The following is a 26904-nucleotide window of genomic DNA, read 5'->3' as shown; positions in this document are numbered from 1 at the left end:
GCACCTCCCTGGGCAGCCATTCCAATGCTGACCACTCTCTCTGCACAGAATTGCTTTCTCATCTCCAGCCTCAATTGCCCCTGGCAGAGTCGAAGCCCATGCCCCCTTGTCCTATTGCTGACTGCCTGGGAGAAGAGCCCAATCCCCCCTGGCTAGAACTGCCCTTCAGGTCGTTCTAGAGAGTGCTGAGCTCACCTCTAAGCCTCCTCTGCTCCAGACTGAACAAGCCCAGCTCCCTCAGCCTCTCCCCATAGGGCTTGGCTCTGTCTTTACAAAGTCGTTGCCATGTTTTGTCAAAGCCCCTCCGGATCCATGAAATTAATTGGCATGGGTAATTAAATACCCAAATAAATCTTAAATTCACAGTCGTTGACTAATTTCAGCCGTGAGTGGGGGCTGCTGATACCTCCACAAGGATGCTCATCTATTTGCACTTGTATTTAACGTTCTTGACAAGTTCACACAACAAGATGATTAGAGGACTAGTGATGGAATGAACAAAAAAATGCATGAGGAAAGGTGTCAGTGAAAGCAGAGAAGCGCACTTGAACTCATATAATAAGTTTTTGAGCAAGATGCACAGTACTACATGTGATGAGACTTTAATAATGGTACAATGAATTCCTTGGGTTTTTTCCAGGTGTCAGAAGTCAGACAAAGAACGTTCTGGCTGTAAAAATGGAGAAGCGAGAAGAAAAATAGGACATCTGCATTTCTGTGGCACAGGTCCAGGAAAATGAAATACAAAGCAGCTTCAAACGAGTACATAAATACAAAGCTGCGCTCTGAAGATGCTGCTAGAGTATATTTAATAAATAAGCAAATCAAATTACACAAGTTGCTCAGAGTGGAACAGCAAACCATTGAAACTAGGAGCATCATCCAGAAGCTTGAATGTTGCCCTATTGATGACTCAAGAATATATAATGTCGGTGGGGAAAGTAGATGACCCACCAGTGACCCAAGAAATACAGTCACTCCTGATTTTCTCAGTTCAGTTCAAGGCGTTTGTCACTAACCAGCTTCTCTTGCACTACTCTTGAAAGTCTATATCCATCTGGAGGAGTTTAAAATAAGTGTTTTCTGCTCTTGGTAGATGAGGGTCTAGAAGATAAAGTTCTAAAACACAACAGGGGACCAAACAATCATGGTTTATCGAGACCAGAGTGCTGTGTGCTCCAAAGAGTCTGTGGTGTCTCCATCCTCACACATTCAGTTTCATAAGATCCGGAAAAACTTGATCCAACTTAGCAGCTCATTTGAGCAGTGAGTCAGCACTGCATGATCTCAAAAGGTACTTTCCAACTCAAACCACTCCATGATTCAATTTCTGCTTCAGAACGGAAACAGAGGGAAATGAGAAATGTAACTACTCACTTCATATTTCATCGTAAAGAAGCCATCGCCTCCAATTCCTTCCAGAGCAAAAGCCTGCACGATTGGCCACTTTTCAACAATGAACATATCAAATATCTGCAGATGACCTGCAAAAGAAACGTTTCACAGAAACATTCTCACAATGTTCCTTTTTTTCCAGCTATTGCTTTAATAAAGGATATTATGTCTCCTTCCAAATTTAATTCCAAGGCTATCAGCAAAACTATGCCCGTTAAAATTCAAGATAATAAAGAGGGAGCTTTGCTTACTCCAATTTCTTCAAATATTTGCCCTTAAGTAAAATCCTGTCACCATTATCCCCACATTAATCAGATTTTCAATCGGGGGGGGGGAGGACTGTTCAGACTGGCACTCATAGGTGAAGCCATAAGCCATCTCAAGTGTGATTATTATCCTCAAGCTACACACCTTCCTTAGATAATTCCTAACAAAGACCCGCCATCCTTCCCCCATTAATGATTTTCTGGGCAATCAGAGCATAGAAAGCAACTTTTTAGGGTTTTTTTTGCCTTTTACCTACTGTACTATGGATCCAAAACCCCATGTGCTTATGCACAGCTTGGCTTTCATCACTATTTTGGATACTGCAAAACATACTTTGGTGAACAATGTGAGATGACACTGTCCAGGCTGCTGGGTTGGCTGCAGATCATAACAGGAAACCATGCAGCCCCGTTCCTGCAGCGCTAAAAAAGGAAACTTGCATAACGAAATGTTTGTTCTTTCCTTACAGAAGGGAGCATTTATCCGGAGCTCCCATGGGAATAGAGAGCGTCTGTCGTGGCAGGACACACTCCTCTGAATGCAAATTACTTCTCACACTTGAGCATTCACTCTTCAGATCGAGTCTTAGGGCTTCCATTTTTCAGTAAGAAACCCAACTCTTAAGGAAAAAGAGGCTGAAAGGAAACTATTGACATATTAATCCTTATTTCTTACCAAAGAAACTTCATTCCCTGAAGTGCGTTGACTTGCATGCTGCAAAACTATTTGCATAAGGCAAGCAAACCCACCTTGGCAGCTGTATGGAATACCAATGCGGCTGCAATCTCGAACCATGTCTACAAAGCTGGAAATCTTGAATTCCTCTGCAGCTTCTTCATCTTCATACTGCAAGAAACCATTTAAAACAAAATCTGGTCAGGGCAGGCCTGACTCCATCGTTAGTTTTGCACAAAAGAGAATATGTATTGTACTGGTTTAATTCTACAGCAAATGTCATGTAATCCACTACAATATTACCTATGGTTTAGTAAACTATATCATGGCAGAGATACATCCAGCCAATGGAAATTGTCCTTTAAAACTCAAACTTCCGAGCAAGGTTTTTAATAAGGTTATATGAAGGCATAACTATACACTTTATTTTCAGCTTTAAGTGATATCTTTGAACATCGCCTACTACATTCTGGACAGTTTTAAAGGAATAGAAGACGTTTTGAGAATGCCAACGGATGTGCCACAAAATAAAACTTGTCACTGAGGGAAAAATAACATCAAAAAACAACATTAAACTGGAAAAGCCAACTGACAATATACACCCTGGGTCACAGAATGAGAACAAGAGGTGTATGCAGGGAAAGGAGGAGGGAAGGAGGAGACACCACCGTGCAAACACTGTTTTGCTGTTGCACGCTCGCAATGGGTTGAAGTCGCCTGAAGAACAAACGTCACCCTTCCAGCTCAGAAAAGCATAAAAACTGAACTGGTGAGACAAATGACACAAAAATCACTTTAAAGCAGAACAAAAATCTAAAAATGCTCTCTGATTTTTACCTGAAAAGTCCCAGTTTAGTACCAAGCCTGAAATCAACAGGCTGGGTAATTCAAGAATCGCTTTCTGGAGAAAGATCAGTAAGCGGTGGTGGTTTATTTAATCCTACTTTTTTTAATATACACCGCTCTGAACTTGGTATCAAGGTAAATTACATAATCATTAACCTTTTGTATATCCCTCTTGTAAGCTCCAGTTCTTTATTTTAAGAACAAGTCCTTTGAAGACAAGCCTGAATTTAAGACGTAGCCCAAGTGCTTCCATGTTCTTCCATCCCGGGAAGCCAGATCAAAGCCTGGGTTCAAAGCCAAGCCTCAAACAACCGCTGGTTTCTCAAGACTTAAAACGCCATTAGAATAAGAACATGGGTTTTGGCAGGGTGCTAAAGGCTTGCTCACTATGTGCTATTGCAGGTATCCGAGACTGTTCCATAAATGGTACAGTCTTGACACCCAGAAAGCTTATAAAGTACGCACCAAATTTCAATATTTTATCATATTTGGCCATTTTGGAAATAGGCTTTCTTTAATAATATGGTTTTTTACTTTTGATAACGAGGGTATTCACTTCAGTTCCTATGGTCTAGTTAAAGGTGAGTAGGAAGGAAGAACGGAGAGGCTTTGGGTTTGGCCAGATTTATCAAGAGTTGTGCAGAACGGGCATGACGTGGCTTTTATTATTCATAAAGCTCTGGAGCTTTTTTGATTTCCTCTTCCTAAAAGCAAGCAAAAGTTATTTCTATCACTGCAAAATATATATGTATGCTTAAAAGCCACTCCAGGCAACCCTCCTGTAAACAGGATGCACTTAAAGCCTGACACGGCAATGTTATTTTGATTTCTCTTTCAGAGGTTATCTTGGAAACGGGCAGTTCTTACAGATCTCCCATGAAACAGCAACCAAGTCAACCTTGTCTTTTCAACTTCAGAAATCAAAGTTTTCCAGTCATTTCCACAAACAGCAAAAGCACGTGGTTTACCTTCCTGCTTCAACATCGTTTCAAGCCAGCACTGTGCGATTAAGTTTACTCCTTACCACCAGAAATCATACAAAAGCCCATTAAGCAGATGCAGCTCAAAATCTGAACAGCTGAGACTGCGGTTTAGCCAGTAAATGTGTGTTAAAACTCCTCCAGTCTTTGTCGCAAAACGCGTGTGTTTTACCACCATCAGGTACGCGTCAAGATTTGCCCTTTCAATAGGGATTTGGCAACAGAAAAACCTTGCAAAGCCAAGCTCTAGGTTTTGCTAAGACTTGTTTTAACCTATAGCTCAGCTGTTTACATCTCAACAAGGATTATCCCCTCTGTGCAGCATTCACAGGACTCTATCTAGACCATCGCATCCAGTTTTGGGACCCATGGACAGGACAAACTGGAGCCACCACAATGATCAGTGGGTTGGGGCACTTGTCGGACAAGAAGAGACCCATGGTTGGACCTCATAGTTGCCTTTCAACACCCCCAAAAATGTTCTTGAGATGCTGAAGCCTGTCTCTCCCATATGCAGTGGTGGGATGCATGACAAAGAACGTGATTTCAAACAAGAGAGGCTCAGACTGGGTAAAGGAAACACTTTTCACCATTAGGACAGTCAGGTAATGGAGCAGAGAGCCAAGAGAAGTTCTGCAGTCATCACCCTTGGAGGTTTTTCAACATCCAGCTGCAAAAAAAACTCGAGTAACCTGATCTGATCCCATCGCTAACGCTGCCTGAAACAGCAGGCTGGACGAGATCATCTCCGGAGGTCACTTCTAACCTAAGTTATTTCATAACTCTGTGATTTAAACTACCAAACAGCCACACAAAACCACAATCAATCATAGTTCTCATCACTTTCCTGCTGCAAACTCAAGGGAACAAGAGGTTTCTCTCCCTGACCTGCCCCATTCATTCTCCCACCAGCTTCACCCATTGGCATCGCAGGTTAATTCACTCCCTTCAAATTTTAGTATAACTAATTTAGAAAAGGAATTACACAGAACTGAGCAGAGGGGGAAGCATCCCATGATGGCATTTAGGAAGAAGCATTTATCAAAAATAGCATGGTCAGCAGGACAAGGGCAGTGATCCTTCCCTGTACTCTGCACTGGGGAGGCCACACCTGGAGTGTTGTGTTCAGTTCTGGGCCCCTCAGGTCAGGAAAGAGATTGAAGTGCTGGAGCGGGTCCAGAGAAGAGCAACAAGACTGGGGAAGGGACTTGAACACAAGCCCTATGGGGAGAGGCTGAGGGAGCTGGGCTTGTTCAGTCTGGAGAAGAGGAGGCTCAGAGGTGAGCTCAGCACTCTCTAGAACGACCTGAAGGGCAGTTCTAGCCAGGGGGGATTGGGCTCTTCTCCCAGGCAGTCAGCAATAGGACAAGGGGGCAGGGGCTTCAACTCTGCCAGGGGAAATTGAGGCTGGAGATGAGAAAGCAATTCTGTGCAGAGAGAGTGGTCAGCATTGGAATGGCTGCCCAGGGAGGTGCTGGACTCACCGGCCCTGGAGGTTTGTAAACTGAGCTTGGCCATGGCACTTAGTGCCGTGATCTGGTCAATGGACTGGAGTTGGACCAAGGGTTGGACTGGATGATCTCTGAGGGCTTTTCCAACCCAGTCCATTCTGTGATTTCCAGTCTCAACTGGAATAAAAAGGTTCTCATTCTGCACCTAGACAAGCAATATTTTCATGTTTTAACTCCTCTAACAGTACTTTGCTATGATAAACACAGCTTTTCTAAGAATATCTTAAGTTTTAAATGCAAGATCAAACTCAGATCTAGTGACCACAGTCCAACGAAAGTGAGCAACAAAATTCAGCTTTTCTCCATACTGAGGATAACAGCTCTTGCAAGGAAGAGCTCAAAGTTAAAATACATAAGGAAATTCATTGAGATTAAATGGCTTACTAAGGAAGTATTTTCTAATAGTCTAAAACTATTGGCAAACAATGCATTAAAACACTGCTTTGGTAGCAAATAAGGCTATCACTGGAAATGCTGACTGTAGTACTTGATTCAGACTCGGCATTTCTCACATTTAAGGTTCTCCTCATTAAAGGTTCATTGACTTATGTCCAAGCAATAGTCGTTAGTGGGAGAAGGGAACAATTTGTCTTCGTGATCCAAAAAACACAAAGTATTTAAAACATTTTTCGTCTTGCAAACGTAAGAAAAAAATATTAATACCCATATGTATACACACAGATCACCCCTCTCCTGAACATGAAACAGAAAAAAAGCTTCTGGAAGGAATGTAAAAAACAAATTTCACTTTGAATATCAGTTCATTAACAAGTCCATTAGCAATGCTCATCTGCATTCATTTCACACTTACCTCATTTTCAGTCAGACAGTGAAAATGGAGGTTCCTCCAGTGCGCCACATAGGGCAAAAGATGATTATAATTCACGGGGTTACAGTACAGATGGACGCTGTCAGGTTTTATTAATATGATTATATCTGCAACAAGCAGAACAGATATTATTCCAGCATCAAGACTCCATACACAGAATTATATGGGCACAAAATAAAAGCGAAATGGAACAGAAAACATTCTTCCTGTATTGTAACTCAATAGAAGAAAATGTTTCAACTATTTGAATACACACTCATTCCCCACTGCTTTAAAAAAGAAACATTTGGCAGCCATACCCATTCCAAGTAGAACAGTACTGGATGGTGTTCAGAACAATTGTGGGTTTATTTGGAATTCTTGCATAGAACTTACATCAGCGCCTCCTTTGAGAAGCCAAGAGGGTCAGTGCCCAGTCCTTACACAACTCTAAACTCGAGCTTTTCTTGCCTGATATTACATCAGAACTTCAGGCCAGCTAAAAACCAGCACTACGGTCTGTGGGGTAGATATTCAAAGTTTCATGCAAATAAAGGAATAATAATTGATGATCACAGTGAGCGGCCACCTTTCAAACATTACAGAAGTGAGTTAGTACGTTAAAGAGCAGCTCTGGTATTTTAGAACTCCAGAAGTTTGATCGCACAGTAATTTGGAACACATGTACACAGATAACATGACTGAACTAGGGTAAACTGCATCAAATACTTCAGACTAAACTAGGAAGATATGTAAGAAAATGTGCACACTTGTCCAGGCTGTTGCGGCAGAAGAGGAGGGAGCGCAAGGTCCACGGGTACTTAAACCACCTCCTTTTAATTTTCTGTGATTATGAACAGCTTGTGTTGAATGGGCTACAACCAACTCCGACTTTGCTCATCCTGTGATGCACAAAACTTATCTTACCTTCTCAGGGAATGTTAATATTAATGCTTTTTGCTCTGAACACGTAGCCAACGAGCCCATAGTCTATTTGGCACATTAAAAAGGTTTTTGTGGTGGTTTTGTTTGAACTAGAAGCAGGGGGTACTCGGGTAGCAGAGTATGTTGGACTAGAAGAAACACTGGAATTGCAGTCATGTTTTGACCACAAGGCAAATGAAGACCTTGTGCAGTAATGTAGAAGGCCATCAAATCTGGAAAATATCTCTGTGATTCTGTCTGCAGGTACATCAGCTGGAACAAGCTGAGATTTGAGGTCGTGAATTGGGAAATTAAGTCTTTTCCAGGACAGTTAGTTTGTAAAAACGGGCTGTATTTTACTCCTGAAAAAGCTAAATTATTAAAAAGAAAACCTACAAGCAAATAAACCCAAACAAAATCGTGTTTACCCTTTTAATCAAAGCATCTAACAAGGTGATTGCTGTTTCTCTGATCCGGAACTGAGATATTTTTGTTTTCTGAGCACAGTATCCAATGAGAGACGGAAAGGGCTGTGGGGCACTGGAACAGGTTGCCCAGGGCACTGGTGGAGTCACCATCCTTGGAGGGGTTTAAAAGGTGTTTAGATGAGGTTCTTAGGGACATGGGGTAGTACTAGAGTCAGGTTATGGTTGGACTCGATGATCCTGAATGCTTCTTCCAACTGAAATGATTCTATGATAATGGGCTGCATTTGTCCAGGTTTAGAACACTAGAGGAACATTTTGGAGGTCTGCCCCTTTTTTTTGCTCACCCTCCCTCCAAAGAGACCAAAGAAACAGCTAAAAATGTTGAGTATGTCACTCACCATCAAGAACTTCTTCAGGAAAGCCAGTTCTTTCAAAGTCATTGTTACTCTGGTTGTACAAGCCAAAGAGCAGATAGTTTGCCAGCTCCCTGCAACCTTCATTGTATCGACTGTCTATTCCTGCAAAAGCAAAACCACGTGTGAAATGTTGTGTGTCCTAACATTGTGCACCTAAAAAGTCTGTTTTCTTCCCTAATAAGAAAACTTTAACACAGGAGTATTAACTTAACTCCTATAGTTGGTGGGCACTTACATCTGTTGAACATATAGTGGAAACAGGGAAGTATTTTTCAAGTTCATTGCCACATGCTGACATTCCACTCTTGACCTAAATCCACAGGCCTCGCTTAAAAAGCATTAAATAAGCCTAGCTTTCCGCAGTGCTCTGTACCACCCAAGTTCAATTTCATCTAGTAATTCAAACTGAAACATCTGTCTGTATGCAGCATGCGTTCTAATTAATATGTTCTTGATTGAAGCTTCCTAACAAACTAATCCTGTGACCTAAATCTCCTGCTTTAGGATACATGATTAAACATTATCTTATCGGTATTACAGTGTGGTCCCTGAGTCACCAGAAAGCCAGTGTGGATTTCTAATGAATTATTAAAAGATACTCTGATAAAACATACGGTATACGAGCAGTTTCCAATCAAAGCCTTTTCTGGTCATTAGGAAAATAAAATTAAAACTACTGAGGATGTGAAGAGATGCAAGATTAATACAAGAAAAAAGGAAACGAGTCACAGAAAGTCATAGAAAGTGTTTTCATCTCACAGTCACAACTCCTAATTCTGCTGGAATAGATCAAGCTTTTTCCGCAAATAAAACTACGCACAAAACAACATCCTCAACATCTACACTTGACAGAGGTCAGAGTCTCAACCACTACAAACCTTCTCATAAACACTAACGTCAGGTTTTCCTACCATGTTATATTAGGATACAGTTAGACGGCTGCCAGCAAATGAAGGTTTGTTACCACTGGCCAAAGGAAAGATCGGTACACTGATAATGTCAGAACTCGGCCTGGGTGTCTGGGTTTCAGGACTTGCATTGGAAATCAGAACACGCAGGAGTCACCTGGATGCACCAGAAATTTGCACAAACCCTATATTTTCCTAGTTATATTCCTTTTTTAAAGCTATATTTCAGCTTTAAAGTTCAAACCAGATGCCACATGTGCATCCAGCTACGGAATCCAACATCTTAATTAACTCTTTTGTTTAGTAACTGGCCTTTGGATACGTCAGGTATATTCCAAGGCATCAGATATTTGGGGTGAGGCTACAGAAGAGACAAATTAAATCACTTCACATTGTCCTGAAGCTATGAATCTCTAATATTGCTCCTTGCTGATGGCTTCATGGTTATTATTACCGATAAAACACAACAGCGTTGCATCCCTTGAACTGTGTTGGGAAAGGGGAAAGCTCCATCACACTTGGCCCGGCTTTCTCAGCCCTCCAAAATCCTTCCAGTCACGGTCTTGGAATCCTCATTTCTCCGCTATTGAGCTTCTGGCACCGATCTGTTCATACACACATCCTTGGAGCGTGGTCTTTTTAAACGAGTCACAATTCTGTGTGTTAGGAGACACCCCTTGACAAAGGGAGTCTCGAGAGCCTTAGCAGTCAAGCTGTAACTTGCGTCACGGCATTGATAACACTCAGCTAAAGGCGGCTCAAGGCAAATCACTCATTTTTTCCCCTCTGCTGCAATGCTCCATCTTTGCTGTGCCAATAATCTCCTGCACAGATTGCCCTGGATCTGGGAACTCAGAGAGAAAGCCCAAAACAGAGGAGAGAGAACACACTGTATCTTCTTATTTTATTCACATTCCCAGCCCCATGAAAGCAGGTATACCAATGCAATCCAGAATTCAGTAGCACTGAACACACTAATATTGGTGCCAAATCCCCTGTCTCTAGGTGGGATTTTAGTTAAAATCAAGTACGGAGACTCCCTTCTTCCAGGAAGGAACCATCCCATTGTTCCAGGGACCTCTATTTAAACTTAATCCGTCTCCTTGAAACCAGCTCTAGCATTGGAAAGCCAGCACACACAATGTCCTGAAGATAAACTCTTTTACTGATTACTTGCCTAGCTGAAGCAAGTTTTGAAGGCCACCAGATGAGCACTAATCAGGAGTTGGGACAGCCCCTTTCAGTGGCAGCAAGCTGGTGGATTAACAGCATTACTTGTGTTTCACCAGCAAACATCACCTATCAGATCAAAAGTTCATCTAACAGAACACCCTCAACTATAAGCCAAACAGTCCCCAAAGCCTAAAAAGGTGGTGTGCTCAAAAACAGGCTAACAGAAGAGTGAAGCAGAAAAGGGAACAGAGGATTAAAAAGTCGGGAAGATCAGAAGGAAAATGAGAAACTGTCCTTATCTATTATCCAGGTGTACCAGCTCTTCTTCAGGCTTGACGCAGATCTATCTTCAAAGCTAAATATCAAAAAAAATGCTTTTACAGTTAATGACAAAAGGGAGGGAAGACAAAGATGTTAACAAGGGAGACAACTCCTGAGTTTAACTCTTGTAAAGAGAGGACATGGCTGAGTTTATTGCCTGCAGAGCACTGACAGACTAGCGGGGAAGGAATTAGAGTGTCATAAAAACACCGACTCCACATAATATCTGCTTTTGTGGAAGTGGGGTCTGTTTTAGTATCCAGATTCTTTAATATTATTCTACAGAAACATATGGAGTTAAATGAACAGATAAAGTCAGCGGAAGATAAACAGGAAATGAAGCAATGACGAAGATAAGATACCTCCAGAAAGCATATCAGGAGTCTTCAATAGAACAATGGGGAAGGCCATTAATTAGGAAACCCCCACGCCTGTCTCCAGCTGAGCTGAGTTTAGTAACTCCCAGCCTGTTCCCAACCCATCACAAGGGTGTAGTTTGACAATGACTCAGTCTAAGAGCCCATGGGGCCAACCCTTCTCCTTCTTCTCCTGCACTCAGAGCTTATCTGGCCTCTCAACAAGCTAAATTGGTTAAATTGGTAGAAAAGTCTGGACAAATACAGGGGAAAAAATCATATATATATATATATATGTATATATATATGTCTGCTTGGTAGGATGAACCAGGTGCAAGATATGAACCAACCACCAGAACTGATGCAAAAAGCAAGTAGGAAATAGAAGAAAGGGAAGAAGAGAGGTCTATGGACAGGCTGAGACTTCTGTTTTGCTCAGCAAAAAGTATTCAGCTCCGCCACCTCGTATCTGTGATTTCACGGTTGCTAAGCTGACACAAACACAGCCTACAGGTAACAAAAGTCCTGGGTTTTGTCCCAGCCATGCACTCCTGGCACGTCCTTTGGTATCCAAACAAAGAAGAGTTGTTCCATAGCACATTAAACAGCCACGGGAGCTCCGGGGACACCAGGGAGGGCGCAGGAAGGTGAAGCTGGAGAGGGTGGACATGGCACCTTTGGACAGCTGCCCAAAACCAACACGCGGTTGTGGAACGGCCCTCTAAAAGTAGCATGATAACCATTAAAATCATCTCCATTGGGAAAGGGAATGGGATGAATAATCAACGCTGGTGAGGTTTCTCCCACATCCTACGAGCAAGAGCTCTCTGCAGGTTAGATATGAAAACCAAAGTAAAATACACTAAAAGATTTACTCTAAAGGGTTCCTGTTCTCTTCAGAGAGGATAGAAAATCAATATCGAGGTCTGTAAAAGTTTTCCTTAGCAGTGCAAAACTACAAACCAGTTTGATCTACAGTTAGAACAGCTACAACTACAGTCGGATGTACAGACATACCCCACCAAAACGAAACACGTATGCTCAGAAATCAGATCAGCTTCACCGTGACCTTCACATCTCTGTTGGAAGCTCAAATGCGAGAAAACACCGACGTTAAGAAAAAATACAGTATAATGTAAGTCGTTTGAGATACTGTTTTCTGAGCAGCTTTAACAGCAACACGCTCCAGCTTTTTGAAGATATCTGACGTGCCAACCTCCAAATTCCTTTTCCCTGACACTTGTGGTGTCTTCTCTCCCCAGCAAAAAATGTCAGAATGTCACCATTCAACCACTTTAAAACTAGGTAACAATATCCTTTTTAAAAAATCAGCTGTAACTGTATTTAAATAATTTTATCAATAATTAGCCAGTTCTCATCTCCCTTTGGAATCCTACAATGCTGGTTTTAATTTCAGTATAAATATTAACCCACTTGAAGCAAAGCTGTGAAAGTTTATATTGTTTTTATCTCACCACCCAGTATGTAAAATTGGAGTTGGAGTGAGTGAAATGCATTAACTCCGGTTCATTAAAGGCAGCCAAGTGAAATACAACACTGTGAAAAACACAAAGTTATAACAGTATCTATTTTCCATACAAGCCAACAGGACTCGAACTGTAAGACTACACATTTTTTGCCATCTGAAGCTTGTATTTGAAGACAGATTTAATGCATTTACAACAGAGTGACATGCCTGCTTAATCAGAAGTTATGCGAGAAATTCAGCAGGCTACATTAGACAGGTCAGATTAGACAACAACGGTCCCATTGTGGGCGCTGAAAGAGATTAGGGCAAAGCATGAGTCTAATAACAAAATACTATTCCTATATTTCCATAACAGAAATGCTTATTTATTAAGAGGTATGGGCTTACGCGTGGACTTTAATACCTCACGTTACACTGCGGATTACACAAAGCAATTCCCTTTGCCTGTAGAGTTTTCCCTAAAGCCGTACAATGTTATAAGTGACTATTCTTTGCTCAGGACTTACTGCAGCATCAAAATTAAAAGTAGGTAAGAAATACCACAGCGTCGATGGTGAGGAATACGAGATGGCACAACTTGCTGTATTTTATGAAATTATATTAACATCAAGGGAAAAAAAACCAAGGACTTTATCCTGTATGATTAAGTTTCACTGGAAGGTTGACACAGTGACCTTATTAATGTTACTACCTAGCTAAATACTTCTTAAACTCTTACCCTGAAGAATGTGGGATAGGAAGAGTCACGTTATACAGTCAGCACGGACTAAAACAGAATTAGGTGACACACATTTACAACTTTTTGTCATTCAGCAAATGAGCTTCTCCAAGTTGTCTTTTCACATCATTAAAAAACCAAGCTGTTGTATTATTTCCTAATGCAAGCCCGTTACTACACAGAGTTTCTTTACGGATACATTAGACATCTCCATCTTTAATGTAATACATCAGTTAAACCATCACTCCTTAGTCCTATTGGCTAAGGAATTTCAACCATCATCCCTGAATTTTTCCTTTAATATCTTGATGCTGATTATTTAAGAAAGAAGAGCCAATGTTACATACAGAAATGAAATTAAAGCGGTACCAAAAACCTGTTCCTTTCCTACACCACACTCGCACACGTGGCTTTATTACATATTATCCTTTTCCCCCAACCCCAGAAGAAATAAAGCACATGCTGGTTTATGCCACTATTTAACTCGTAACTACTTCCCAGATTTCTCATGCGACTCTTTAAATGCATTTCATATTACTCCTCCTGAGACAAGACCTCCCTCCCTGTAAATTCAGGTTTTTATTAACTCTGTCAGTTTTCGGATTATTCCCCCGCTCCCCACCAAACCCGTTTCTCAACCCCCACGCTCCACAGCTCCGTGTATCATGATCCCTTAACCTCGGTGCTCCCCTGCTCTTCTCCAGCCCCTTAATCTCAGCACCTTCTAATCCTTCCTTGCCAGCTGCAACCCATGTGCCTTCAGCCTTGAGCTCTTCTGCCAAGAAAGCAAACACAGCCCACACAGCTGAATATTTACTCCAAATAGATACAGATTAAATTATTCCCATCGTTCCTTCAATTTGGACATTAACAAAGATTCTCCCTTCTCTCCTCATACTGAATTTTCACAAGGCTTGCAAGAATGCTGATGGTATTGTTAATTATTGTAGCAAGTTGGCCTGAAATTAGTAAATAGGCTTAAGAATTTACTTAGGGAGAAAAGAGTGTAACGGTCAGACAGCTGTCCATTCACTGCAAAACAGGGCTGGGGCTTGGGCCGGGAAGATCATAGAATCACAGAATGGTTTGGGTTGGAAGGGAGCTCTAAAAGTCCCCCAGTGCCACCCCTGCCATGAGCAGGGACATCTTCACCAGCTCAGGTTGCTCAGAGCCCCGTCCAGCCTGGCCTGGGATGTCTCCAGGGATGGTTCAGCCACCACCTCTCTGCCCAACCTGGGCCAGGCTCTCACCACCCTCATCATAAATCAAATTCTTCCTCCTGTCGAGCCTGAATCTCTCTCCTTTAATTTAAAACCATCACCCCTTGTCCTATCCCAACAGGCCTTGCTGAAAAATCTGTCCCCATCATTCTTATAAACCCCCTTTAAGTATTGAAAGGCTGCATTAAAGTCCTCCCAGAGCCTTCTCTTCTTCAGGATGATTGATCATCTTTCTGAAACTCATATTATCAGTGCAGTGAGAACAAGGTGGGGGGAGGAGAAGAAAAAAAAGAAGTAAAACTAACCTAAAATGCAAAGGATTCCATCAGGCTGAGATTTGCTGCTCTGCGTCAGGATGCTCTGAATGTTTCGAAGGCGGCTGCAGCTGCAAAAGAAAGAGAATTCATCCTTAGGGTGAGCGGTTTTCAAGTGCTCCAATTTAAAGCCCTCAAGAGTTGCCCTAGCTTTTGTTCTTTATTATATAAACTAAGTGGATGCAATTCAACTCGGGTATCTGTTGTTTGAAATACATTTGGATCTCATACTAAACAATCCCCAGATTATTTTTTTTGTCAAGTAAAAGATGAAGTACACAGCTGTGAGAGAAGACCAGAACCCCCAACTACCCCTTCTAACCAAGTGCCCTGTTAATCTCTAACCTCTAGCAAACATTTCTGCTCAAGTTTCCTCCCACCAAACCACTAATATGTTTATCTCCATCACAGGAATAGTGAGCGAAGCAACATGGGCAGCTGGTGGTAAAAAGTTGCCAAGGCAAGGGGCTGCGGTGGGTCCTGCACCCCAAGAGGAGTTTGCAAATGATGATTTTCAACACCCCCAGCACCATTAGACACTTACACCCTGTGTAGCTACACAACACAGACACATCCCAGCTTCTTATTTAAGCTTCAGGTGCTACAGTTCTTCCTTGCATCTGGCACAACTCTCTAGAATTGTATTTAGTCCATAATGGGAAAATATAGAGCCAGTACTCTCATGAGACAAAAGAACAGCTCAACACCAAAAGGGTGGCACTTGTTAAACAGGGATTTTATTTCTCTGCAAGACAAATTAACAAAGTGAACTTAAACTCGTGTGTTCCCACTCAAGAAGCAAACCACAGCTCAAAGCAACTCTAAATGAGGAATACTTCATGCAAATCATAAAAGCAGTAATGTTTTTCCCCCTCTATATCTCAAGAAGTATTTGGATCCTTTTCATGAGATGCATGTTACCTTTCTCACGACTTCTGTACTAAAACAATTAGATTTTTCTAAAATGAACAGTTAGGGAAAATTATAAGGCTAAAGTATAATTTTTTATAAGCCACATTAAGAAGAAACGAAATAGTACCAAGTCTTGCCAAGATTTTAATAAACTTTATAGAAGAATTCATTTTGTTTCATTTAGTTGTCCAACAAACATCCTAAAGCCAGGCAAAAAATTCAGCTACAAGAGCCACACAGAGAATTTGTGCTTGCAGGCAACATTTTGTGAGCTTGTTTTAATACAGAGAGATGGCAAGAAATGTCACCATGTTACCGAATGTGTGTCCTTGTTTATGTAACTATGAGCTGTTCAGCTCTAGGAAACAAACGCCTCTTCCAGCAGCACTGCAACGCAGCTACATTTATGATGGCAAATAAACAAGAATTCCTGTTTCCGTAGCTTCTTAAGCCAAGTAAAAACCAGATAGATCTACAATACTACAATTACCACGCTCTACTTTCTCTGAATGACAGAATGAACACGAAAAGTTCACATTATAGCTAATGTAAGTCCAATTCGAGCATCTACAATAGAAGACAGAAAACATTTGAAGATGCTTTCACAGGAAGCACAAAATCAGTGCAAAACACTCATTTTATTTTTTCCCAATATTAGGTTCCCTAATTGAATCTCAATCCCTCAACTATTTTTTTCCAGAAACTTTCCAATCCATTTTACATGTTGCACAGCATCACAGATCACCGTGTGAATAAATAGATGCTTTGATCCATCCTGAAATACCAAACCAGAAATTAAAGCCACCCATGAGAGCAAAGACACCTAAACCAGGTACAAGCAGATGTTGTTGCCCATGCAGGTGATGCTATGAAGTCCGTGATAGGAACACTCAACTTCATGCTGCACTTTTTTCCAACTTGTAATTATTTGTTCTCTAAAACGCAACCTAAAACTGAATTACATGGGTACCTGATCTTAAGATTCTGTATTCTATTCTGGAAGATTTTCACGTCGTCATTAAACAGGACCCCAGACCAGCTAGGCGAGATATTATCTCCTATGGTAAGATAAGCAATACTCATATTTTTATACTTCAAGTCACAAAATGAAGAGAAGAAAAAAGATTCTAGATGCTTCTCTGTGGGCACAAACAAATTCGACTTATTTCATGTGTCAGTATGCAAACAAGCCCACTGTTATTTAAGGAGCAGCTGCAGGCACGAAGAATTGCGAGAGCCTCTGTAAAACGCTAGGGAATGGAAGCGCTTTATGCATAGACAAAGCCCGAATGATAACAAAACGGCTTCTTAAACTATTAATTTAAGAGAAATTCATGTTTCCCAAGATTATCCGAAGGACGGACAGAAAGCAAGGGCTTGTGCAGTGACACAACAGCAGCTTCCAGATTGACTTGTATTAAAACATCCACCATATCAGAGGAGGCATCTTCCCGCTGCTGCTCAAAGTGGGAAAAGAAACTGTCATTAAAAATAAATCTCTTAGGAATGCTTCCAATCCAAAGGCACGAGAGGTAGAGCTTTTTTAATCCACTCCTCTCATAAACAAGATGCAAAAATCCCTCTACTGCTTCTCTTCAGCTTTTACTCTCAAGGCAAACTTAAGCAATTCTCCAGCCAAAGACAGGTTTGTCTGCATTGTAAAATATTTGTTAAACCTCTTAGGCATTACAAACACAGCATGAAAACATACCTTGAGTTTGCTATGATTTTTCCCCTTCACCGATCAGTTTTGAAGGAATGGTTAGAACTGAATTTGACAAAGTGCCAAACTCATGAGGGAAGATACTCCCATTCATTAACACATTCTTATGACACCATTCCCAAAATCTTTACATTTAAATTTCACACTAACAGCTCTGATGAAAGGGAAACACGATCAAATACATTTATAATTAACAAGAGCAGAGCACAGCAAAATACACAAGGTTTTTGTCTTCTTGAGCTCCATGAGAGTTATTTTCTGATCTTTAACAGTAAATTGAGGTGGTGAGAAAATTCCTCAAATGAAGCTGCTAAGGAATTTCTGCCAAGCAAAGCTGCTTGTCAGTGTTACATTATCTGCAAGACACAGTCCTGGCATAAAAGGAAAAAGCACAGGGCAAATTATATGTTCATTATTTCATAATGAGATGTTTGACCATAAAGATGTGTATTTACATCTCAATATTAAACAGCCTCGAGCAGAATATTTTTCCTCGCCTCATGTAAAGAAGTGGTTGCTATGAAAGAAATCTTTGAAGAAACTTCTTCATCGAAATATTTTCCATGTCTTTCCAAGTGTGTATAAATCATCACATTCAAAGGCTGACATTAAAAAGAGAAGACTTCTGTGTCAGAAGAGAGACGTTATTCAGAAATTGTGAAGAGAATAATTAGAATTCTTACTATGTACTTCTAAACAATGCAAGTAAACTGCGTATAAAGTCAGGATCTTTTAAAAAACGGCATTTCCTTGTATATCGAATTAAAGAGTCATCTGACAAAAACAAAGAAACCACCCTGGGAACGAAATTCCATGACTCTTCCCGCCTCCAAAGCCAGTGCTCTAGCACAGGGACTGAGTTCTGCTCCTTTTCATTTGACCACAGGAACACAATTTCAACCAGAAGCAACAAAGAACGCCAGTATAACCCTCTGGGCTTCAATACTCTCTCCTGGAAGATCACAGGATGCCAGAATGTCAGGGGTTGAAAGGACCTGGAAAGCTCATCCAGTGCAATCCCCCCATGGAGCAGGAACACCCAGTTGAGGTTCCACAGGAAGGTGTCCAGGCGGGTTTGAATGTCTGCAGAGAAGGAGACTCCACAACCTCCCTGGGCAGCCTGGGCCAGGCTCTGACACCCTCACCAGGAACAAGTTTCTTCTCAAATTTAAGTGGAACCTTTTGGGTTCCAGTTTGAACCCATTACCCCTTGTCCTGTCACTGGTTGTCACTGAGAAGAGCCTGGCTCCATCCTCCTGACACTCACCCTTTATATATCTGTAACCATGAATGAGGTCCCCCCTCAGTGTCCTCTTCTCCAGCTCCAGAGCCCCAGCTCCCTCAGCCTTTCCTCACACGGGAGATGCTCCACTCCCTTCAGCATCTTGGTGGCTGCGCTGGACTCTCTCCAGCAGTTCCCTGTCCTTCTGGAGCTGAGGGGCCACAACTGGACACAATATTCCAGGTGTGGTCTCCCCAGGGCAGAGCAGAGGGGCAGGAGAACCTCTCTGACCTACTGACCACCCCCTTCTAACCCACCCCAGGTACCATTGGCTTCCTGGCCACAAGGGCCCAGTGCTGGCTCATGGTCACCCTGCTGTCCCCAGGACCCCCAGAAAGATGTGGCTCTGGATGCACCCACATATGTAACTACAACTGAATTTTAGTAGTTTGAGCCTGAAAAAAATCAGCATGAGGTGTGTTGAAAAAAACACAAAGCCTTTTTCTAAAGAAACCCCACATTTCTGAACTTCAGTGAGACTTGAAGATATGAGATACTGAAACAAGGTTTATTCCAACCATATCCAACAAGGCAACCACAGCCAGGCTGCTTGAGAAGTGGATAAGGAGTTAAAGTGTGAATTTTTTTAACTGTTGAACAGAAGATGCGATTTCTACATCAGCTTCAGCCACTATAGGAGCCCACGGTGCTACAAGGGACTTCTCGCTGCCTTTGTACCTACATTAACAGTCTCAAAGCCACGTGTCAAGTCACATCAGCTTATGGATCCAAACGAACGCAGGCCCAGGAATTAAAGAAGAGAATAATAATTAATAATAATAATAATAATAATAATAATAATGCTTTCAAACATCAGCAAGCTGATGTGACTGCTAACGAAGGCAGGTCAGAAGGCAAAGCCGCATTTTGGGCTGGCATCTGGCAATAAAGCGTGTTCAGGCCAATTAAGAAACCATACATTGAGGTACTTGATAGTCTGCTAATGTTGGACTAGATCCAAAAAAAAAGGAGAGGGGAAGATAATTGACAATCATTAACTTCTAAGAATTAGTGCTCGTCTGTTCACGTCTTCATACTAATTATGCAAAGCACCTCGCTTTACAACAGCCTGGGCTGTCACACTTTGGTAGCAGACACGGCGCTGCAAGCCATGTGTGTTGGCAAATAAAGAGAATATTAACAACTCTGCCTTTCTCAATTGCAAAGAATAAAGATTTTTAAATAGCACCATGCAGTATTTTAATTTTCATTTTCCACGTTTCCGCAACGCGCTGGTTTTTCCTGCATCCCTTGCTGCTCGCTGAATTTATTCCGCGTGCAAGCTTGTTGTAATCCAGTAGTACTAACACGGAGACAATATTAGCATTGATCGCTGATTGATTCCCGATGGATTCCCGCAGGCTGGGTCACCATATGTCTGGGATGGCCGTAGCTGTGGTTTAACGTCCAATTCAGCTGACAAAGGACGGGATCTCACTGCGTTGAGGAGGTTTTGCTTCATATTGGCAGATGTTACGCTCCTCCCCCACAAAGGCTGGGCAGCCTTAAAAACCCACATGGGGTAAAGCTTTGGTAGCAGGGAAATAAGGGGGAAAAATCTGAGAGACCCGTGGCAAAGCTTGTGCAAATCCTCATATGAATGGGGTTCGTCTTCAGGGAATGGTTGGAGGAGATTCATGCTGTCTACTTAAGACACTGGTATTTAACATTAAGCAGTTCATTTTTTAACAATAAATAAAGAGACTGGAAAGATAAACCAGTTTATACTTCTCTCTAAATCTCATTTCTTCTTAACTTGCTGCTACCACCATCTGTTTCCACTCTAACCCCCCCAAAAAAATCAAGCTTATTTTTCATGGGCCTTTTGTTGACCTGACAATTTCTAGCAGCAACATTATTATGGTCTGCTTATATTAGAGAATGGGGTTTCCCTGGATTTCCCACAGTCTGACATTATCACCGTCTTAACATATTTGTGAAAAGAGAAACCAGAAGTCAGACTAAGTTAAAGAGTTTCAAGATTTCAATAATTTCAAAAGCAGTTTATTTGAAATTTAGTATCTAGATTAAGAGTAATATGCTTTCTCCATTTTATTTTTTCTTAGCTCATTCAAATAAGTCTGATTTGCTGCTTGGCGCTCACAAAAGACAATGGTCCTCACCCACCTTGAAATACATAACAATTTTCCAGCTATTTTGGAAATTATTCTAGAAGGAACAGAGGGAAGAGATCGAACACCTTTAAAATCACTTTGCATGTTTAGGAACAGCGAGTAGCAAACATTAAAACCGGACATAAATTAAGAAATTTCAACTCTGTGTGCATTTTACAAGTCCAAAGTCCTTACTGTGTGACTTCAAATGGACAGTAATTTTCAATTCTGCAATTCAGAGAGCTCGTCACACACAGGAACGGGCACAAATCTCTCCTTACCAAACATTTGGAACTACCTGATGCTGTTTGCAAACCACGAGCTTGTTCAGGATCTTCAGCACATCCCAGCAGCAGCACTATTTATTAAAAATTCGCTGTTCACGTTGGTATTTCCTACAACCATAGCCCTTGGGCATAGTCATTTACTGTAAGTAACTCACAGACTGAACCTCAACATCAGCGCACGGGCTGGAAACGAAGTCCTTCCATGGATGCAATTAAATTATAGGTTGCCCATCACCTACACACACATGTCCATTAGACGCGCAGCCTCAACGCAGTCTCTGTTTAACAGGCTGATTTACCAATGCTTTATTAAACGGTAGCATGTTATAGAGTACGCCAACGATTCCCCCTCAAAAAACATTATCGCCTGAGAAAATGGTAACATTTTAAGAACTAGGAAAAAGTAGCAGCTTGAGTGTAATTATTCTGCTGTCAGTTCCTGATTAGAAAGACAAGACAAGTGTCTGGCACTTGAGCAGAAAACAGAAGTTGAGCTATGGTGCCTAAATCTACTTTCAGAATCCATTACTGGACCACAGCCCCCACAGCCAACAAGCCAGACGATTTACCAATGAACATAATAGCTCTGCTCCTCTCCTTGGCAACTTTTCCTTCCCAAGCACTTATTCTACCTTTTACACAGAATCCCAGAGTGTCAGGGGTTGGAAGAGACCTGGAAAGCTTATCCAGTGCAATCCCCCCATGGAGCAGGAACACCCAGCTGAGGTTCCACAGGAAGGGGTCCAGGCGGGTTTGAATGTCTGCAGAGAAGGAGACTCCACAACCTCCCTGGGCAGCCTGGGCCAGGCTGAGAAGAAGTTTCTTCTCATGTTTAAGTGGAACCTCTTACATTCCAGTTTGAACCCATTGCCCCTTGTCCTATCGCTGGTTGTCACTGAGAAGAGCCTGGCTCCATCCTCCTGACACTCACCCTTTATATATCTGTAAACATGAATGAGGTCCCCCCTCAGTCTCCTCTTCTCCAGCTCCAGAGCCCCAGCTCCCTCAGCCTTTCCTCCCACGGGAGATGCTCCACTCCCTTCAGCATCTTGGTGGCTGCGCTGGACTCTCTCCAGCAGTTCCCTGTCCTTCTGGAACTGAGGGGCCACAACTGGACACAATATTCCAGGTGTGGTCTCCCCAGGGCAGAGCAGAGGGGCAGGAGAACCTCTCTGACCTACTGACCACCCCCTTCTAACCCACCCCAGGTACCATTGGCTTCCTGGCCACAAGGGCCCAGTGCTGGCTCATGCTCACCCTGCTGTCCCCAGGACCCCCAGGTCCCTTTCCCCTACACTGCTCTCTAATAGCTCATTCCCCAACTTACACTGGAACCTGGGGTTGTTCCTGCCCAGATTCAAGACTCTACACTTGCCTTTGTTCTATTTCATTAAATCTTTCCCTGGCCAACTCTCCAGCCTGTCCAGGTCTCTGATGGCAGCACAGCTTCCAGTGTCACCACTCCTTCCAGCTTGGTGCCATCAGCAAACTTGCTGACAGTCACTCTATTCCCTCATCCATATCATTGATGAATATATTGAATAGTACTTGTTTCTATTCCTACTATCACTGTAGTCCCACATCCCTCTTAAGTTCGGCCACAGCATAACACCCAGTAGACCCTAAGCCATTTTACTTCCCTAACATGGTAGAAAACCATCCACCTTTGCGGAATGGGCTTTGTTTCTTTTCTTTCCCCTCCTGTACTGCAGCAAGTTCAATTAGCTCCCTCTTTGCACAGTTAAAATACAGTGCATTCCTTAAAAAAAATAAAATAAAATCAGTGAAACTGTGCTATTACAAAAGCCTGAACCTCAGCATAATTACACAAGGAACACATGGCCTCAAACTGTTAATCTTCCAACACAGATATGTCCCCTGTTAAAACTGGTTGGGAAACCACAACAACTCTTTTGCCCCTGCACCACCATGTTCTCAAACTCCCCACCGACTGCTCCTCTGAAGCCAGAGGAAAAAAGCCACATACTTAACCACTACGTGATTAAAAACAGAATGGTTTAGAGGACGAGAATATTAGGCATGTAGGCAGAGACAACATAAAAATGAACCCAAGTACTCATTTTGCACTTCCCCACATAGACACACAGCGAGAATATCTGTATTATGTTATCAACACGGGTAATTAACAATGAGGATTTGCCTACTCTGTTTTACATAAAGGTAATGCAAAATTGGGTGAGTCCAGGGCCCTACTGAACAGCACAAATTTGCATCGATTTTAGATGGTGATATTTAACAAAAGCGTTTTGTATTCTTAAGGAAAGCACTCGTTCGCCACTAAACACAGACACATGAAACATGACATCACCTTCTAAAACGGCACATCCTTTTCTGGGCTATACTCATCTCTTACTTAGAGGATTTTCTCTTTTTATTTACAGAACCCTTCTTTCCTTTGGTTGCTACAACGCGGAGGGTCGCCGTGGTAAATTCCAGTTCCCAACACACCACAGGCCAGAGCGAAACTCTGAAGCATGTGGAAGAACTCCAAGAATTATCTCAGGCCGTTTCTCTCTTCTTTATATAGTCTTAAGAATTTTTCCATTCCTGTTTGGGACTTGGGGGTGGGGGAGGAGGGTAATGGATTGTTTTGTTTTAAGTTATTTTTATTAACTGCCCGGTATCTGCTGACTGCTTGGGAAATTTATTGCAAACACTGGCCTCCCTGCCTCCATCTGGCCTGAAAAAAACATGAAACTGCACAAGAACGAATGTTAAGGAGGAATAAAATTAACGGGTGACATGGCCCCTGCAAACACGCCAAATTACAGATGCTGTCTGGATCTCCCAGTGGAGCTCAAAAGCTTGCAGATGTTCAGAGAGCTTGAATGTTCTCATGACAACTCTAAAGCGGGATCTCAGATTACAAAAATCACTCATACAGAGGCTTGAGTGGAAACCATTTTCTCTTTCAGCTCTTTTTCTTTTTACCATCTCGGTACTTTGTTCCTATTCACGAATATTTAGATGCTTTCCAGCTATAAATAAATACTAAGTTCTTCCTAAACAAGTAAGATTATTTACTCAGTGAAACAAATATTTGTAAAGGTCACTTTTCCTTTCCCCTTCTGATTAATTTCATTTCCCACTGCAGGCAGAGAGGGAACACAAGCATCACCGAACAGCCATGTTCCCGTATTTCAAGCAAACACAACGACCTCCATTTCTCTCTCACAGAGCAGAATTTCTCATTTCACACACATGCTGCCTGGAAAGCAAAAATCCTTTTATTCCCTCCTTGAACAAAATATCAATTTATTTTGGGTTTTTTTAATATAAAAGCTATGGCAAACATAACCATACCCAGGCAGCTCAGCCAACTGTTTGCAATTTACATGCAATTCTGCAATTTACATGCAATGTCCCGGTTACTCTATTATCCAACCACACTGGTGAATACTTCCACGTATTGTGCTATGGCTACTGAAAGCATCAGGCACTTCAGTTCCTGCTTGTTCTTTGTGATATTCAGACACTCCAGCTAATACACCGTAGCCTGATACACACACACGGGTGCACCTTAAGTCTTTAAAAGGAACTAGAGCTCTAGCAACCTGACGATACCTGAGCTGACACCCGAGCTCCCACAGAGCCCACGCTATCATCTCACATGTCCCCACACCCCGTTTCTTGTCAAGTTCCATCCTCCATATTTTCAAAGCTCTAAGAATGTTATTGCCTTTATGTCCTCAAGCAGGACGAGCCACCCAGCAGGTCCCCACACAAATACACAATGTCCTTTCTTTCCACAGTCCCTCAGCTCCTCCCAAATCTCTGCTGTCCCCATCCTAACTCAGGTTTCTCACTTTTCTCAAGCCCTTTTTCCCTGACTTCCAAGGTAACCCCACATCCATCCCTTTCCAAACCAGACCCAGGCTCAGTTCCCTGCAGCGACACTGCCCCAAACCCACCCCTTCCAGACCAGCCTCTCTCCAATGTCCCCAAATCTCTCTTTTTGCCCCCCAGTCCATCACAGCCTCCCACCTACCCTCCTCCAGCAGGACCCAGGATTCACCAAGCCCTCCACCCAGAAGATCAAGTCAGACCCTGCCTGTCATCCCATCAAGGCCATCAACGCTTCTCACCCACAAAATCAGCCACCCCAACGATGCTCCATCCCTTCCACCCCTAGCCCCTCAAATTCCGCCCCTAACGCTCCAGCCCCCAAAAACCACCCCAGTGGCTCCAAATCCCCCTGCACACCATAAAACCTCCCCTTAATGTCCTCAACCTATTCCAGCTTGCCTCAGCACCTTCAAAGCCATTAGAATCATCTTGGTTCGTAAAGCCCCTCAAGATCATTAAGTCCAACCACAACCCAGCCCTGGCACCGCCCCATGTCCCTGAGAACCTCATCTTTGTGTATTTTGAACCCCTCCAGGGATGGTGACTCCAGCACTGCCCTGGGCAGCCTGTTCCAATGCCCCACAGCCCTTTGGGGAAGAAATTGTTCCCCACATCCAACCTCAACCTCCCCTGGCGCAACTTGAGGACATTTCCTCTCGTTCTGCTGCTCAAACATCATCACTCTGTCCATGTGCTCATCCTCCACCGTTCATTAATTTGTTATTTTTTATGTCTTAACCCCCCCCCCCCACACACACACACACCCCTTCCCAATGCCCTTAACATCTTATTTTCTTCCCAATCGCCACCTCCAGTGTCCACAGCTCCTCCCCATCAATTCTTTGGGAAGGGGTTGCAATGCTGAAGGGGTGATGGGGGGGATGTCTAGGGCGTTTGGGGGGACAATGCTTTGGGGAGGCCAGGGGACAACAGCCCCGTGGGGTTTCACGGTGGGGGGGGGCCGGGGTACATCGGCTCCACGGGGCTCCGGGATGGGGATTTCAAGGGCACATCACCCCGTGGGGCTCCGAGATGGGGGGGTCCTTGTCACAACACCCCGTGGGGCTTCGGGGGATCCCTGTCACACCCCACCCCGCGGAGCTCCGAGGTGAGGGGTCCTTGTCACAGCCCCCCGTGGGGCTCCGAGGTGGGGGGGTCCTTGTCACAGCCCCCCGTGGGGCTCCGAGGTGGGGGGGTCCTTGTCACAGCCCCCCGTGGGGCTCCGAGGTGGGGGGTCTTTGTCACAGCCCCCCGTGGGGCTCCGAGGTGGGGGGTCCTTGTCACAGCCCTCCGTGGAGCTCCGAGGTGGGGGGGTCCTTGTCACAGCCCCCCGTGGGGCTCCGAGGTGGGGGGGTCCTTGTCACAGCCCCCCGTGGGGCTTCGCGGGGTCCTCCCACAACCTCTGCATCACCCTCAGTGCCTCGCCTCCCTTAACGCCCCAGCCGCTCAGTGTTCCCCAGTCCACCCCTGTCAGCTCCTCAGCGCCCACCCCGCAGCCCCTTCCACACCCGCCGCCTCCTGCCCGCTCCCCGTTACCTGACGAAGGCCTGGGCGGCCCGGGGGCGGCGCGGCTCGGGGCGCTGCGGCGGCAGGAGGAGCGGGGAGCGGCCGCACAGCGCCATGGCGACGGCGAAGCGAGCGCGGCAGGAGGGAGCCGGCAGCTCTGCGGCCGCTGCGCCCCGCCCCGCGCAGAACGCACCACTGCTCTGGGGGGGAGCGCGCACCACCCACCCGCGCTCTCCGCCTTCCCGGCCGGGCAAAACTCCACCTGGCGTTCTCAACACTTCACACGGGGCGAGGCTGGGAAGGCTTCTACCCTCGGCAACAGCTGTGCGCAAACACTACGGGGGGTGCAAATGGTTTCCCTCTGCAGAATGAGTGGGCTCGTCCAACTCCTGCCCCCGCGCACACACCCCCGGCGCAGACCTCATTCCGCACCACCCCCCCCCTCATGGGCGCGTCCAATCCCC

The 26904-nt window shown here is 43.7% G+C and overlaps 1 protein-coding gene across 1 annotated transcript in view; it reads right to left on the bottom strand.

The window, feature by feature from the left end:
* DNAAF9 (dynein axonemal assembly factor 9) overlaps positions 1 to 26627 on the bottom strand; it is a 76970-nt gene extending 50343 nt beyond the window's left edge. Inside the window, exons 1-6 of the mRNA XM_065836845.2 lie at positions 26471 to 26627; positions 14741 to 14820; positions 8233 to 8352; positions 6486 to 6610; positions 2412 to 2508; positions 1378 to 1484 (exon numbers count right to left, since the gene is read on the bottom strand). Coding sequence (XP_065692917.1) covers positions 1378 to 1484; positions 2412 to 2508; positions 6486 to 6610; positions 8233 to 8352; positions 14741 to 14820; positions 26471 to 26556 — 615 coding nt within the window. The 5' untranslated portion in view covers positions 26557 to 26627. The remainder of the gene's footprint in view (positions 1 to 1377; positions 1485 to 2411; positions 2509 to 6485; positions 6611 to 8232; positions 8353 to 14740; positions 14821 to 26470) is intronic.
* Positions 26628 to 26904: the final 277 nt, after the last annotated feature.

This window comes from Patagioenas fasciata, chromosome 4 (genome assembly GCF_037038585.1).
Source record: "Patagioenas fasciata isolate bPatFas1 chromosome 4, bPatFas1.hap1, whole genome shotgun sequence".
In the NCBI taxonomy this organism is placed as follows: Eukaryota; Metazoa; Chordata; class Aves; order Columbiformes; family Columbidae; genus Patagioenas; species Patagioenas fasciata.
Note: the sequence above shows the minus strand (reverse complement) of the source record. Positions and strands in the feature narration are given on the sequence as shown.